This window comes from Canis lupus, chromosome 17 (genome assembly GCF_011100685.1).
Source record: "Canis lupus familiaris isolate Mischka breed German Shepherd chromosome 17, alternate assembly UU_Cfam_GSD_1.0, whole genome shotgun sequence".
In the NCBI taxonomy this organism is placed as follows: domain Eukaryota; kingdom Metazoa; phylum Chordata; class Mammalia; order Carnivora; family Canidae; genus Canis; species Canis lupus.
The window spans coordinates 51,545,503-51,559,715 of NC_049238.1; the positions used below are offsets into that span (position 1 = coordinate 51,545,503).

At 49.6% G+C, this 14,213-nt stretch overlaps 1 protein-coding gene across 1 annotated transcript in view; it reads right to left on the minus strand.

The window, feature by feature from the left end:
- DYSF (dysferlin) overlaps positions 1–14,213 on the minus strand; it is a 216,308-nt gene that overhangs the window by 14,278 nt on the left and 187,817 nt on the right. The window contains 9 exon segments of the mRNA XM_038561780.1: positions 2,374–2,515; positions 2,921–3,016; positions 3,273–3,361; positions 4,620–4,748; positions 6,655–6,808; positions 7,475–7,645; positions 10,202–10,293; positions 10,905–11,060; positions 11,370–11,498. Coding sequence (XP_038417708.1) covers positions 2,374–2,515; positions 2,921–3,016; positions 3,273–3,361; positions 4,620–4,748; positions 6,655–6,808; positions 7,475–7,645; positions 10,202–10,293; positions 10,905–11,060; positions 11,370–11,498 — 1,158 coding nt within the window.

Sequence of the window (14,213 nt, forward strand, 5' to 3'; positions counted from 1 at the left end):
GAAGGCTGGCTCTGTGGCAGGACTGGGGAGCCCAGGGGCTGTGCTGTACCCCTGCACCATCCCACCCTCAGACTCAGTCCTTTGGCCCAGACCAGCTTATTGGTGCCCCACTATGGACACAGTTCCACCTGCCTCCAAGGCCCCTTCTTCCACAGAACGACCGACTGGCTCTTCCCAGGCCAAGCCATGTCCTCCCTCACTCTTCTGGTTGACTCCAGACTCCAGAGCCTCCTCTTCCACCCTTCCTTTCAGGTACACTCTCCTGGGGCGTGGCACCCCACAGAAATCCATTCCCCCTGCCCTGCCCCTGGGGGGCCTCTCCTGGACTGCCTGACTCCTCTTCCTTCTCTCCACCCCAGCAGCCCTTCTGGGCTTCCAGGTTCTTCCAGGCCTGACCCTCGCCTATGGGCAATGCTACAATGGGTCAGCCCAATTCTCTTCCGCCTTCCCAGTGCCTATCACAGAGAGATCAAACTCCCTTCACTGCCTGAATCAAACCATCTCAAAATCTTAACAAGCAACTTCACCTGGGCCCTCGGCACTTCCAGGTAACCATCCTAGCATCACAATTAGCTCTCTCTCCCTCCCCTTCTTCCTTTCTCTCCCTCTCTGCTCTACCCCCCTTCGCTCCCTCGCTCAGCACAATGACTACTTCCAGCCTTTTCCACTTAAGTCATCTGCCAAAAAGTGCCAGGAGATTCTCCCTCCTCCTACTTTGTAGAGAAAACAGCCTCTGCTCCCCATGCCTCCTTGAGTACATCTCCACCTGTTACAATGAACAGGGTAGCACCGCCTCCCATTGAAGCAGGCCAGTCCGCACCTCTCAGCCTGGTTTCCCATCCATTACCTAGCCCCTTGTTGGGCGTGCGGAGCACCAGACATGGAGGCCCCACTCCCCGGCCCCAGTGCTCCCTCTGCCCACAGCAAAAAGAAGTGTGTGTTTGATCTGGAGCTCTTCCCCAACAAACACCACAACTGCTTTGTTATGGAAACAACTTGTAATAGACAAACACTCTGAGCAAAGACAAACAAGATTCAACCTACAAAGAGACTGGGGCTGTCCTTGACTGCACAGAACCCAAGGCTGTTGCTAAATTCTGCCTTCTGGCAGGCACTGTGCAAGCAATATCCAGGTGAAAGCATTCATTTAACCTTGTTTAACCCTATTTTCTTTGGTTTGATGGTTTCAGAATGTTCACTGGAACACTTTGGTTTCTCTAAAATGCAGATGATCCTGTGTGTCAGGCTGGGCAGGGGTCATGCAGGGAGGATGAAATGAAGAGAGCTAAGACTTCAGCAGTGCCCAGGAAGTATGTTCTATATACTTCATGAGTATATAGAGACACCCTTCATGAGACACTCGACCATTCAGGAAAGAAGTCACAGAAGTTTGGTGGCTTGAAGCCTTGTGCCACTTTGGGAAGGAAATCTCATCTAAACACTAGAGAGGCATTCACTTTGCCCAATAGAGAGTACCTCGAGGTGGAAGGGTTCTCGGTGGGATGCAGGTGGTCAGAAGCTCCAACAGAGGTGCTCTCCACCTGCAGTCAGCTTGGCTATGAGACCTCTCTGTGCTCTGGGGGCTCTCCCCAAGGGAAGGTGCAGGACCACCCAGAAGGAAGCTGTCTGCCTCAGGATCTGCCTACTGCAGAAGACAAGACTTTACCACCCAGATGAGACCTCAATGAGGAGATGCTGAGGTCCCAGGACCCACCTCCATCCTCCAGTTAATGCATCAGGTCCTCAGGGGCCTGCAGCTTGCAGTGAGCTCAGGGAGGAAAGAAGACAAGGGCTTCTGGCCTGGAAGGCCTGAGCTGCACCCAGGAACTGCCCAGCTTGGACAGTGACCACAGGCACCAGACTCAGAAATGTGCACGATGACAAAGCAGGAGGGGCTTAGCTAAGCAACCCCAGTCCCGTGGACAAGCCAATCCATAGGCAAGGCCAGCCTTCCTGGGAAGCTCTCTCTATGGGGTCTCCTCAACTGCCCCTTCGACAGCCATGCTGGGTGTCCTTCGAATGTTCTTCCCACTCTGACCCTGCAGCCCTGCCTGCTGCCTGGTTTGTCTGAAGTAGGGAAGACAGCAGTAGTTTCAGGATCTGGATGGAGTAACATACGCTGTTTGTAGTACTAGTGCAGGTGTGGTTGTAGGGGTAGTGATCCTCATGATGGCAGTAATGATAGAAGTGGCAAAAATGCAGGTGGGGAGACAGGTGACGGGGCACTGGCGATGGTCATCAGGCAGGGGTGGCCGTAGGGACTCCAACGTTGGTGGGGGGTGGGTGCTGGGGAGGGGCAACGCTGCCAGGGCAATGACACCCACAAGAGAAACCCCTGGGACTAGCACCCCTGGGGGTGGGCATGACGCTCACCTTCTTAGAGACGGTGCAGACTTGCTCGGCTGGCAGGTAGTCAAAGGGGAAAATGAACCTCCAGTTAAAGTTGCCTTCACCTCCCAGGGACCGGTAATGCACATCTGTCTTTTGCTTGTGCTCTTCAAAGCCAACCATCCAACTGGACAACATTTTAGAGAACATTTCTAAGTAAGGCTTCCACCACAACATGCATGCCCAACTCAGACAAATGAGGAATTACGGAGGTAAATGAACTTGGTAGAGGGTAAAGCAAAACCCATTCCCCAGAAATCTCCACGAAGCACCAAAATGTGCCATTAATTTTAAAACATTCTAACATCTCTCTTGAGGGACATCCTCAAACCTTGGAAGTTCAACCCAAAGATTTTTGTAGAAGCAATCCCATGGGAGAAAGTCTCACCAAAGGCAGAGAGCACGCCCACCAGGCCCTCCTTTCTTTCTGGTTCCCCATTCCCTACACAGGAGCTCCCCCTTTCCACCACCCCAGAGGGAGCAGGGCAATACCATGGGACTGGGACAGGTGAGAAGGCAGATGACTCCCTACCCCTTCACATAAATATCACTCATCTTCTCCCCTGTGATGCTGAGGTCGTCCAGGATCACGTCCTTTGTGTTCCAGATGATACAACGCAGGAAAAACCTGTGGAGAAGAATGGCTTAAGTCCACACGGATTTCCCACCAAAAGGACAGCAGTCCTTGACTGAGAAGCCAAAAAGCTGGCTTATCCCACAAGACCCTGATACTTGCCTGGCTGGGCACTTGGCCAGGCCCACACAAAAGCGATGCCCCGTGGCCCAACACCTGGCCCAAGAGTGACCTCCAGGTCCCACCCATGTCTAGCTATAAGCATCCCATCACCCTGCTCAGCTCTAAGCCTATGGCTGGGGTAAGTCACCTTCTGGCTCTCCGCGGGGTGATGTTGAAGGGAGGTCCGGGACGCCCCAGGGCCTTGGGAAATAGGTCGATCCACATCTGCAGCTTCCCCTGGGGAGACAGAACCCCATTCTCTCCTCACCTCTTTCTTTCCACCAACACCTACCAACCAACTGCTCTGTGCCATGTAGGTGGAGCACAGTATGAAGAACACCCAGGCCTGTCTTAGAGAGGCTCACCACCCCAAATAGCAGGTGCTCTACATGGGACTCCAGGCCCAACTGCAGCAGTGAGCGGCTGCCCCACAGGCTGATGATGTGGGCCCCGTGCCGGGGGCCGGGGTGGGGGGAGGTGGGGAACAGGACAGGCTTCTCCGAGATGATGATGTTCATGCTGAGTCTCAGTGTGCCAGATGAAAAAGGAGGGGGGGGGGCATTTCCAGCTGAGGCAATGGCACACACAAAGTTTTGGAGGGTCAGAGGACACGGTTTAGTCATAAGAATTTCAGACGATTTCCACAACACGAAACCACTCTACCTGCCAGCCCTCAGCTCCCTCCCTCTCTGCAAGCTAAGTATTATTTTTGTCCCCATCCCACAGAGAAAGAGCAGGGATCGAAGTAACTTTTCCAGGGTACTTAGCTAGAGGACGAAAGCTCATATATCAACACCTGCTGTGCCACTTTGGGATGCTGGCAACCACATACCAAGAAGAGAGCTCAGTTCCAAACAGTAGAGATCATGTCTCCTGCCTGTCTACAAAGGCACTTTCATTGCTACCTCAGCCCTTCTCTGCCTGTAATTTTCTTTCCCCCTCTTCCTCCTCCAAAACCCAGCCTTGAACTCACCTGCCCCAGGAAGCCTCCTGGTCTCAGTCCCGGGCCAACTGTCCCTCTGCTTCCCCTCCCCCTACATGGAGGATGCCCTTGGCTATCCTGGCAACTGCTCTCAGTGACAGCTCTGTCATTCTGTCATAGGATCCCAGGCTCCCTGTCTAGATTCCTCTCTGCAGCTCAGCCCCGTGCCAGCCACCTAGATGGCACTGACAGATAGTAGGCAAGGGCATCCTGAGGGCAGGCTGAAACAGTGAGGCTTCTGAATGACTCCTGGGAAGCCAGAGGTCAATCCACGGGGATAGAAGCAGTGGCTCAGGCTCACTCCCCAGGTCCTGAGGGCTGCAGGTAGCCAGGGGAGGCCAGCCCAAGGAGTCCCCTCATAGGCCAACAGTGGTCACCACTCAAACTGTGGAAAAACATGTCAAGGAGGGATTGGCCAAATTCTGAGCTCCCCACCTCTTGGATATCCATGTTGTCCTTAGGACAGGGCTAGCCTGGGGTCAGGGCTCAGGGGCCCAAGGGGCAATGTCCTACCTGTTCAATGTCTGGCTGCAGGGGGCTGTAGAGAGGCCGGGACTCCACATGCTCAGGGACCAGGCCCTGCTGCTGGAGGACATGCAAGGCCAGACGCTCTTCCACTGGGCCCAGGTGTGGGTTCGGGACCTCGGCCAGCCTCTGCTCCAGTAAGAAGACAAAAAAGTTGTGGGGCTGAGTGAGCAAGGTATGGTAGGGCTGCCTGGAGGCCTCGGGAAGGCCCTAACCCCTACACCCTCACCCCCCAACCAAGACACACTTCTGATCCTCAGGTCTCACTCTCTGCAAGGGAAGCCTCACTGTCCACTGGCTCCAGCTTGAAAATCCAGATACCTCACTGCCACCGTTTCTACCAAGCCTCTTCCATAAAGCTCTTCCTCTTTTCCACCAATACAAATCCTCCCTGCCTACCAAAGCTCATCCCTTCCAGGAAGCCCTCCCCGACTGCTCCAGCAACCTCTCTTCCCAGATCAGCCATCTAAGTGCTTTTAGTACTATGGTGTTGCAGTTCACACAATCTGTTTTATTAGTAGCAAAAGCTAAAACAATAGTAGTCACAGCCAACACTGACAAAGCAGAAACCAGGCACTGCTCTTCATAAATATTAACAGGCTCTATCCTCACAATAACCCTAGAAGGTAACTGCTATTTTTATGCCCATTTTACAGATGACAGAAATGAAGCACAAAGCAGTCACATGGTTGGACAGCAAGGCAGCTGAGATCACACCCTCATCTAGGAAAAGCGAGTGACTATCCGTGAATGCCCTTCCCTTCTGCCTCGTGTTCCAAGTCCAGCTCCTACCTGCCAGGAAGTGGGTCAGGGACTGGTGCTGTGGACATGATGAGGATATACGGGTGTTTCAGACCCAGACGAGCCCAGCCAACCAGCCAGCAGCAAGAACTTAGAGCCCCCACTACAAAAACTTGAACAGGGGGTGGGAGCGTCCATGTGTGTCCAAACACACAAGTAGACACACGGGTATGTGCACTGAGGTGTGCCCATGCTCAAGAGCACAGATTTTCATGTGCATACACACACTCACATATGCACAGTTCATGTATCAAACCTGCCTCTCCCCCCACTTTAACAGGTACCACAAAGGAAGCAGCCCAGCACTGCAGCAGGACAACTGGGCCAGGAATCTGGCTCTGCTCCTAACTGACTGGGTGACTCTAGGCAGGTCGTTAGCCACTCTTGGCCTCAGTGGCCTCATCTGCAAAAATAGGCAGATGTGGGACGTCACCATCAATAGCTTCTGGCTTCCCTGTCTTATGAATCTATGACCATGAGCCCTGGCCCCTGCACTGAAGCTGCTCACAGACTAACAGAAGGAAATGAGACCACCCCTAAAGCAGATGCAGATTCTATAGGAAAAAGAGAAAGGGGGTTAGTTTAAGTCCTCTAATGGAGAGGAGCTGGCTCAGGCATGACCTGGAAGAGTCGGGAAAACAGAATGAGAAGGAGGAGGGGGAGTTGAGGATGGGGGAATCAGAGCCACCATTCCCCTTTTATAACCTCAGCACCAGCTCTGACATCAAACATCTCTGAAACCAGCAGGAAGCAAGGGGCTCCCTAGGCCTGTAAACACCTCTGGGGAGTCTGAGCTGCTCCTGGTAGATAATGTAGGCCTGGGGACACCTCAGACATGCAGGGAGCACGCAGCAGAATTCTCAGCGTGAGGATTGGGCAGATCAGAGGCAGAGGTGGAGGCTGCAGGGCTTCCTGCCTGCCCCCTGGATGCTTTAGGTACAGGACCTATTTGGGGGGAGGCGGGCAGTGGGGAGGTTGGGAGGGCTCAAAAGATACCCTGAAGGCCAGGCTGGCTAGCTAGTGCAATTCAAGTAGAAAACAATCTCAGAGGTAATCTGGACCCCAAATTCCAATTAAAGTCTGGCCACCCAAAGCCAGAAGCAAACTGATCCTATGACCCTGACCTGGCTTTACACTCACCCCTCATCTTGCCTTCAGAAAGGCCCCAACCAGGCCCTGACCCCTTAGGCAGAGGGAGAGCCCACCATGGTTCTGGGGTCACGCACAGCTCACCTATTTCTTCAATGCTGTATTCTTTATCCTGGAACACCACGTGGTCCGTGAGGTACACAGGAGCCTTGAGTCTGCGCTGCTGGCAGAAGAGGTGGAGAAGCTGGGAGGGGCGGAGCTGGTCCCTCCACTGGTTGGGTCCAGAGCTGAGGCCCAAACACAAGGCAAAGAAGAGATGCTGCAGGGCGCTGCCGAGGATAGAGGGGTACACAGGAACCTGTGTCCCCACATGCATAGCCACCCACCCTTCATTTTCACACTGGGTGCCCTCACTCACCATGACGGGAGGACCCACTTCACACACAGAGAAACTGAAGCCCAGAGACAACAGGACTTGTTTAAATACATACTGAGTTAGAACCTCGATATTTCCAATTTCCAGATTTAGAGAATCAGACTCAAATGAGCCCCAAATTGACAGTGGGCTGGGGCTGTCCACGCGTGAATTCACCTGACATGGATCCCCATAAGCTCAACTGGGGCCCATGTGTCCCATTGTCTGTCTCCCTTCTCCTTTCCGTCCTTCCTCATTCTTCCCTCTACAGGGGCTCGGTAGTGTCTTAAGGAGAACTGGATTACGACAACACAATGAAGAGCCAGGTTCTTAGAGTCAGACTAACAGGTTCAAATGCTAATCCCACCACTACAAACTGTGCTATCTCTGGGTCTCAGTCTCCTTATCTGTACCATGGGGACAAAACGCCAGTTGGCTTGAGCGAGAGAAGGCCTATCAAGTGCTAAGCACAGGGCTGTCACACAGTAAGTGCTCAGGATTCGGGTGGCAGAGGAGCAACCAGTCCCCATGCACCTACACGCAGTACGTCTGTGGGAGTCCGCAGCGAGCCCCAAACTTGGACAGCAGCCTATCCTCCAGGTCAATGACTGTCTCCCCAATCTTTTCATCTTTGGAGAGGAGGTCATAGTCATAGAGTGTGATCTTCAGGTCCTTCTCCAGAGGCAGAGTGCAGGTCAGCTCGAACATCCTGTAGGGGGCCCAGGGCAGAGGTCAGGATGCTGCAGGCTCCCCAGTGTTGTTGGACACAGTGGGTACTCAAGAGAGGAAGAGCAGGATAAGAGCAGGGGCTTAAAAGCCTTCCTTGGCCCTCTCTTCCCCTTCCAAGAGTGGCCCTGGAGTCCACCATCCTCGGGTCCCCTGTATATCTCAAAATATTACTCCCAGCACTCTACTGGTACTGCACTTTCCTGAGAGTGTGAGTGTGTGTGTATCTGTGCACATACACACATGGGTGTCAGATGTCCCCAGATAATCTGGGCTGAGCATATAGAAGGTACGTGCCCAATGGACCACAGTATGAACAAATTGAATTGGAAAAGAAAGTTAAACTGAAGCTTTTACCATGACACCAGGAGGCAAGGGATGTCAGGTTGCCAGAGCTCTGGAATTTACCAAGGGGATGGCCTGGGACCATCCCCTACTTTGAGGACATGTAGGGCTTTACACCTTCTTGCAGTGCAGGGAAGGAGGATTTGTGACGAGTTCTTTGGAGGGAGCTCCCACTGTGCTCTGAGATCCCCATTCCCCTTATAAGGTCAAATGTGGAGGTATAGCCCCTCCCCCCCTGAAATATCTCCCTACAGGTGGGAGACGCAAGCCTGGCACCTGACTCATACTCAAAGAAGAGAAAGAGATGGCAGCAGACAGGAGAAGACAGAGGCTACACTGCACCCATCCTGGCTGGAACACCATGAGGCCAAACCCAAGCTACTTGGAATCCCATCGCCTGGGACCTGGGGCTCCAGCAGTGAGACTCTGGAGAAGCCCATCTGAAAAGGGCCATCTTTTCAGGGAAAAAAAAGGGACACAGTATCTGCCACTTCCCTGGAGAGTCAGTGGGTGGGCTCAGAGGGGCTTTCTGGAAAAGCACTTAGAAGAAAATATAACAGCTTTAAACATTTGCCACCCAGAGTGCCTAGGAAATACAAGGGCAGTGAATAAGCACATGGGCTCTCCTCTCACAGGAGCTCCCCTGGTCCTGGCCATGCATGATCCAGAAGCTCGGGGACTAGCTGGAGGTTGATGGGAGACATTAGATAGGACAGGGAGAGAGGCAAAGCCCCCTCCTGCCCCTCACACACACATCCACGTGCTGCATGCAGCTACACCCAAAGTGGACCTAGCTGGGAAAGGAAACGAGTACCCCAGACAGAGACTGTCAGGTTCATGATTATACATGAATGGACATTCTGGTTACCACCTTGAGACTGGGTTTAGGACAAAGCAGATTGTCTAAAAGTAAGCAGGAAAGTCACCTGCCTGGCACGGTTTCCACTCACAAAATGAGGAAGGTAATTCCCACAAAATAAATGTTCACAGGACATGGGCTGACAAAGACAAAGGTGTGTTCTCATTACGTTCCATGAGCTGTGCATGTTCAGCATATGAGTTATACAAAGGAGTTTCTTCACTCACTCCCCCACCTGGCACTGGGCCCTGACACACACCTCCACCTGACTTGTGGAACAGGCCCAATCTGCTGCCCAGTCACCATTTGCCCATGGCCTCACTGCCAGCCACTGGAGCTCACCAAATAGAGCTCCTCCCCACCTTCTTCCCTGCGGCCCTTCCCTCCCATTCCAGCCTGTCACTCATCATAGAGGCTCATCACTGGCAAATGGCGATTCTCCAGGCTGACCAGTCCTTGCCACAGGGCTGAGTGGCCCACAGCTCACCCTGCAGATACCGGCTTATGAATTCAAGGTGTCATGTGTCAATATCAGAATGACACATCTTCTCCTACCAGTGCTAGAGAAATAGCTACCAACTTCCCTCTGTGAATCTGCCCTTTCTCCAGTCTAGTTAAATAAGCTCCCATCCAGCCCATTCAGGCTGCCTGGGAGCTGTGCCCATGTAAGGGGCACTGATTCTTCCTTTCCTTGTTCTTAGATTTCAAGAAGCACTTTACTACCTTCCTCGGTCTATCCTCTAGAGATGAACATGCAACAGTAAAAGACAACGATGACTAAATGCAACATGGGATCCTGGATTAGATCCTAGAACAGTAAAAAGACAGTGGGGAAATTGGCCAAATTCTAATAAAGTCTAGCATTTAGTAAAATATCAATGTTTTGGTTTTGACAAAATGAACCATGGGTAAGATGTTAATGGTGAGGGAACCTGAGTGTGAAGCATATATGAAAATTGTGCTATCTTGGCAACTGTTCTGTAAATCTAAAATTATTCAAAAGTAAAATTAATCTAAAAAAAAAAAAAGTAAAATTAATCTAAAAAACAGAATATTTAGCAAATGCAGGCTCTGAGTCTCCATTTAGATTTCTGATCTTTGAGGTAATTGTTTATGTGATTAAGTAGGAGCTTCCGCAGGGACTCAAGCCTTCAGCACATAATGAAAAGGAAGCTGAGGTTACACCCCTACAGCACTACAAACATGCAAGATTAGGGGCTACAGCTTTGGGGCAGGAACTGGGCACTTCCCAGGGGCAGCCGCGTATCCCGCACTAGGCTGGGGGTTATCTAGATTGCACCTCTACCCCCCAGACCCAAGCTGTTCCCAACCTACTTTCCAAACACAGGCTCCAGAGTACAGGGAATGTAGTTATCCTGGTCACTCACTGATTTCTTCCCTATGGAGATCTTGATGTAAGGATCACACTGAAGGAAGAGACAGGAAGACTTCAGTGAATTCACTCTCCCAACACACTTCTGAGGCTTTTTCGGTCCCCTGCTTCCCAATGGAGCTAGGAGGCCAGCCATCAAGAAGTTGCCATTTTGCCATTGTGCCAAGTCAAGGGCCCCATCCTGCAGACCACCACACTAACTGGCCCTGAAACGGACTTCTAGTTACAATCTAGCAGTGGAAATGGGGGATCTGAGTCCTCCATACTCCTAAACCACCGCTCTACTGGGAGAAGGTGGGTGAGGGCAAGGCTCATACCCTCAGAAACACAGCAGCTTGCATTATATATGTGACTGAGCCAGCTAGGGTCCTCTCAGTGACCTCTGCTTCAGCATATCGAAGGGAGAGAGATGGCCAGACTTTTTCAGCCCAACCCAGCCCAGGCTGGTCTGCCCCAGATGCCTCCTGCAAGCCATAGCCTCCAGTTAGGTCCAGAGTGTGCTCAGGGTCAGTTGTGGCATGAAGAAATCTTGAAGTGTATGTACTGACCTGTGAACTCCCTGGGGTAGAGCTGTATCCAGATTCTGCAACCCGTGTGCACCCCAGCCTGCTGTTTTGGGAGAACTGAGAGCTCCCGGAATGTTACCTTCCCATTGGGGTCCTTGGGCTGAAGGCCAAATGCTCGGATGATATAGATGCGGACCAGGCACTCCTGAGGCCCTTGGGCAGCCAGCTGGTGGAATTGTCTCGGGGGCATGGGAACAGCCGGGTCTTCTGGGAGGGGATAGATTTTGAAGAGGCCCTGAAAAGAATTCATCTCATTCATCATCATCATCACCAACACAACCACCATCATGACCATTACCCTCATCTCTGCCAGAGTCATGACACCTGAGATCACCACCAAGTTCACCACCATCCCTACACCACCATCAGATTCTGCATCAGCGATGTCACCTTCACTGTCACCCACATGGTCACCATGTGCCAACATCAACACCATGGTCATTACTGCAGTTACTGAAGTATCCCTGATCCCACCCCTTTCACTTGTTGATGCCACTTCACAGTTTCAGGCCTCCCAGGTAGGGACCTGTTCTTAAGAACTTACCTTAAACTCCCCAATAACAGATGGGTCCTCTGTCTCCTCCTGAGTCTTGCCCCGGTAGAGCTTGAAGGTGTTACAAAAGTCAGACAGGCCCTCAAAGGCCTCCACGTTCTCCAGTTGTGTGTCATAGACCTGCCACATGTGGGGACAAGAAAGGGGGACGAGGGAAAGAGAGAAAGAAGAGGGCCAGCCAAGGAGGAGGAAACATGGCAGTATTTAAGAGAAATTGGCCAAGAAGGAACAGAGAAGAAAAGGAATGGGTGAAGGGCCGTGTGCATATTTGAGAAGCAAAGGCAGGTAGGAGAGGGAAGCGAGAACAGCCAAGAACAGAGAGGGCAGAGAAGGAAAGGGCAGAGGTGGAGATGAAAATGACGCCAAGAGTGAAGAGGAAAAAGAGGGGAGGTGGGGGACAGGAGGGGTAGGATGGGGGGAAGAGGGGAAGACACGTGTTCAGCACCCTTAGCGACTAGCTTTCTGGTGCATCCAACATCCTAGGTATCTAGGAGTCATCACCTACATGGCTGGTGTATTTTTTAAAGAGAATCAAATCCAACAAACACAAATGAAAACTTAACTGACATTTCATTTGAAGATCTAGACAGAACCCTGGAAAATTTACAGGTCCATGTTTCAAGCCACAGATGCTCCCTGTCCAGGATGCCCAGGTGGTACCAAACACTGAGCCACAGGGGCCTTCTAAGCACAACTTTAAATTTGCAAACTCCAGGAGCACTGGGTAGTTCAGTCAGTTGAGTGGCTGCCTTCAGCTCAGGTCATGATCTCAGGGTCCTGGGATCGAGTCCTGCAATCAGGATCTCTGCTGAGCAGGGAGTCTGCTTCTCCCTTTCCCTCTGCCTCTCCCTCTGCTTGAGCATGCTCTCTCAAATAAATACATAAAATCTAAAATAGGGCAGCCCCGGTGGCGCAGCGGTTTAGCTCTGCCTGCAGCCCAGGGTGTGATCCTGGAGACCCAGGATCAAGTCCCACGTCAGGCTCTCTGCATGGAGCCTGCTTCTCCCTCTGCCTGTGTCTCTGCCTCTCTCTCTCTCTCTCTCTCTCTCTCTGTCTCTCATGAATAAATAAAATCTTTAAAATAAAAAGATCTAAAATAAATAAATAAAAATAAATAAATTTGTGCACTCCATTTATCTATTCCGTTCCTCTCAAACAGCCACTGACTTCTATTTGTTAGACTAGTTTTTGGAATTTCTTAGGCTTAAATGAAGCAGTAGTTTTCTATCACAAATTATAAAACATACCTAATGGTGATATTAAAAACGTAATATATGTGCTAGGTTGGTTACACCTGACACTGACAGCCAAGATGCTCCAGGTAAGTCCCTTTCTCATACGGCTATTATTCCTCACTTAGGACAGACCAAGTTCTATCCCTTCCAAGAAATAATTAATTAATGATGCAAGTGAGGCAGGTTCATTATAAAAATTCGAAAATATGAGCAAATATAAAGAAAATATTATTTTTGTCTCTCATTTTGATTCTCAAAAATAACCGCTAGTTATTGGCTTAATATTTGATATGTACCATTTTGAACATGTTCTTGATCCCTTTATATACTTTAAGCATTTCAAAGGACAGTTCCTTCACTTGTCAATTCTACTACTTCCTCTGCTCCAGTTCCTTATTTCTGTTTATTTCTGCTTTTATTTTCATTACTTAGTTCTTCCCCCTGCTTTAAGGGTTTTTTAATTCTCTGTAACTTCTTCCGTTGAAGCTTTATTTACTTTTCTCCCCCTATTCTGATAAGGAGAATGCTTGTTGCTATAAAATTGTCTCTGCTTACTACTGCTTTGGCATGGTCCCATTTGTTTTGACTGTGACATTATCATATTCATTTTCTTGCCATGCCATAGTTACAGTTTTATTTGTTTTGTTTTATTTGATCCAAGAGCTAGATGCTTTTTTTTTTCATTCTTTTGTTTTCATTAAGATAAGCTTGTAAGGCTATAAACTTCCTCTGAATGCTGCTTTAGCTATAACAAGTAAATTCTAGTATGTGGCATTTTATCCTTGTTTCCCAGATATTCTGCAGTGGGGTTTGTGTTTTCTCTTTCACCAAAAACTGTTAAAAGAGAGATTTGGTTGGTTTCTTTTTTAATTGTCTAGTAGGAAAGAACTTTTGGGCTTTTGATCTTGTTATTAAGTTCTCATTTTACTGCATTATAATCAAAAATCATTGTCAGAGGTATGCCATTTTTTGAATTTTATTAAAGTTCTCTTCAGGATCTGTAATGTGGTCCATCTCTGGAACTGTGCCAAAGGTATGGCCTTTGTTTTCAGGCTACAGGAGTCAATCAGGTGAATAACTATGCTCTTTTCTATATCTTTTCTGTATCCTCTTATGTTTGTGTTCCCTTGAAACTGACATGAACTAAGAGGAGAGAAAAATAAGCTTCCCCTACCTACTAGTTCTTTCCTCCATCTCCATCTGCTGTAATTTCTGTTTTGTAAATATTGATGTTGCATTATTCAGCACATAGATATTCTCATAACTGTCATCTCCTGGAATTGCATGGTTTAATGTTATAAAGTGTCATTCTTTGTCTCATTTAATTTGGGGGACCTGAATCCATTCTCATTTAATAAGAAGATGGTGACTTCCACTTTCTTTTCGCTTGCATTTGCCAGACATGCATTTTCACCATCTTTCATTTCAACCTCCACGAATCTCCTTATTTTGGAGTTAGATTTTGCTTTGAGATCTGATTTAAATTTTGTAATCGAGTGATTGATATGACATTCATTGATATGATAGATATATCTGATCTGGGTTTACATTTATATTATATTACATATTTTATATTATATATTTATATTATTATATTTTA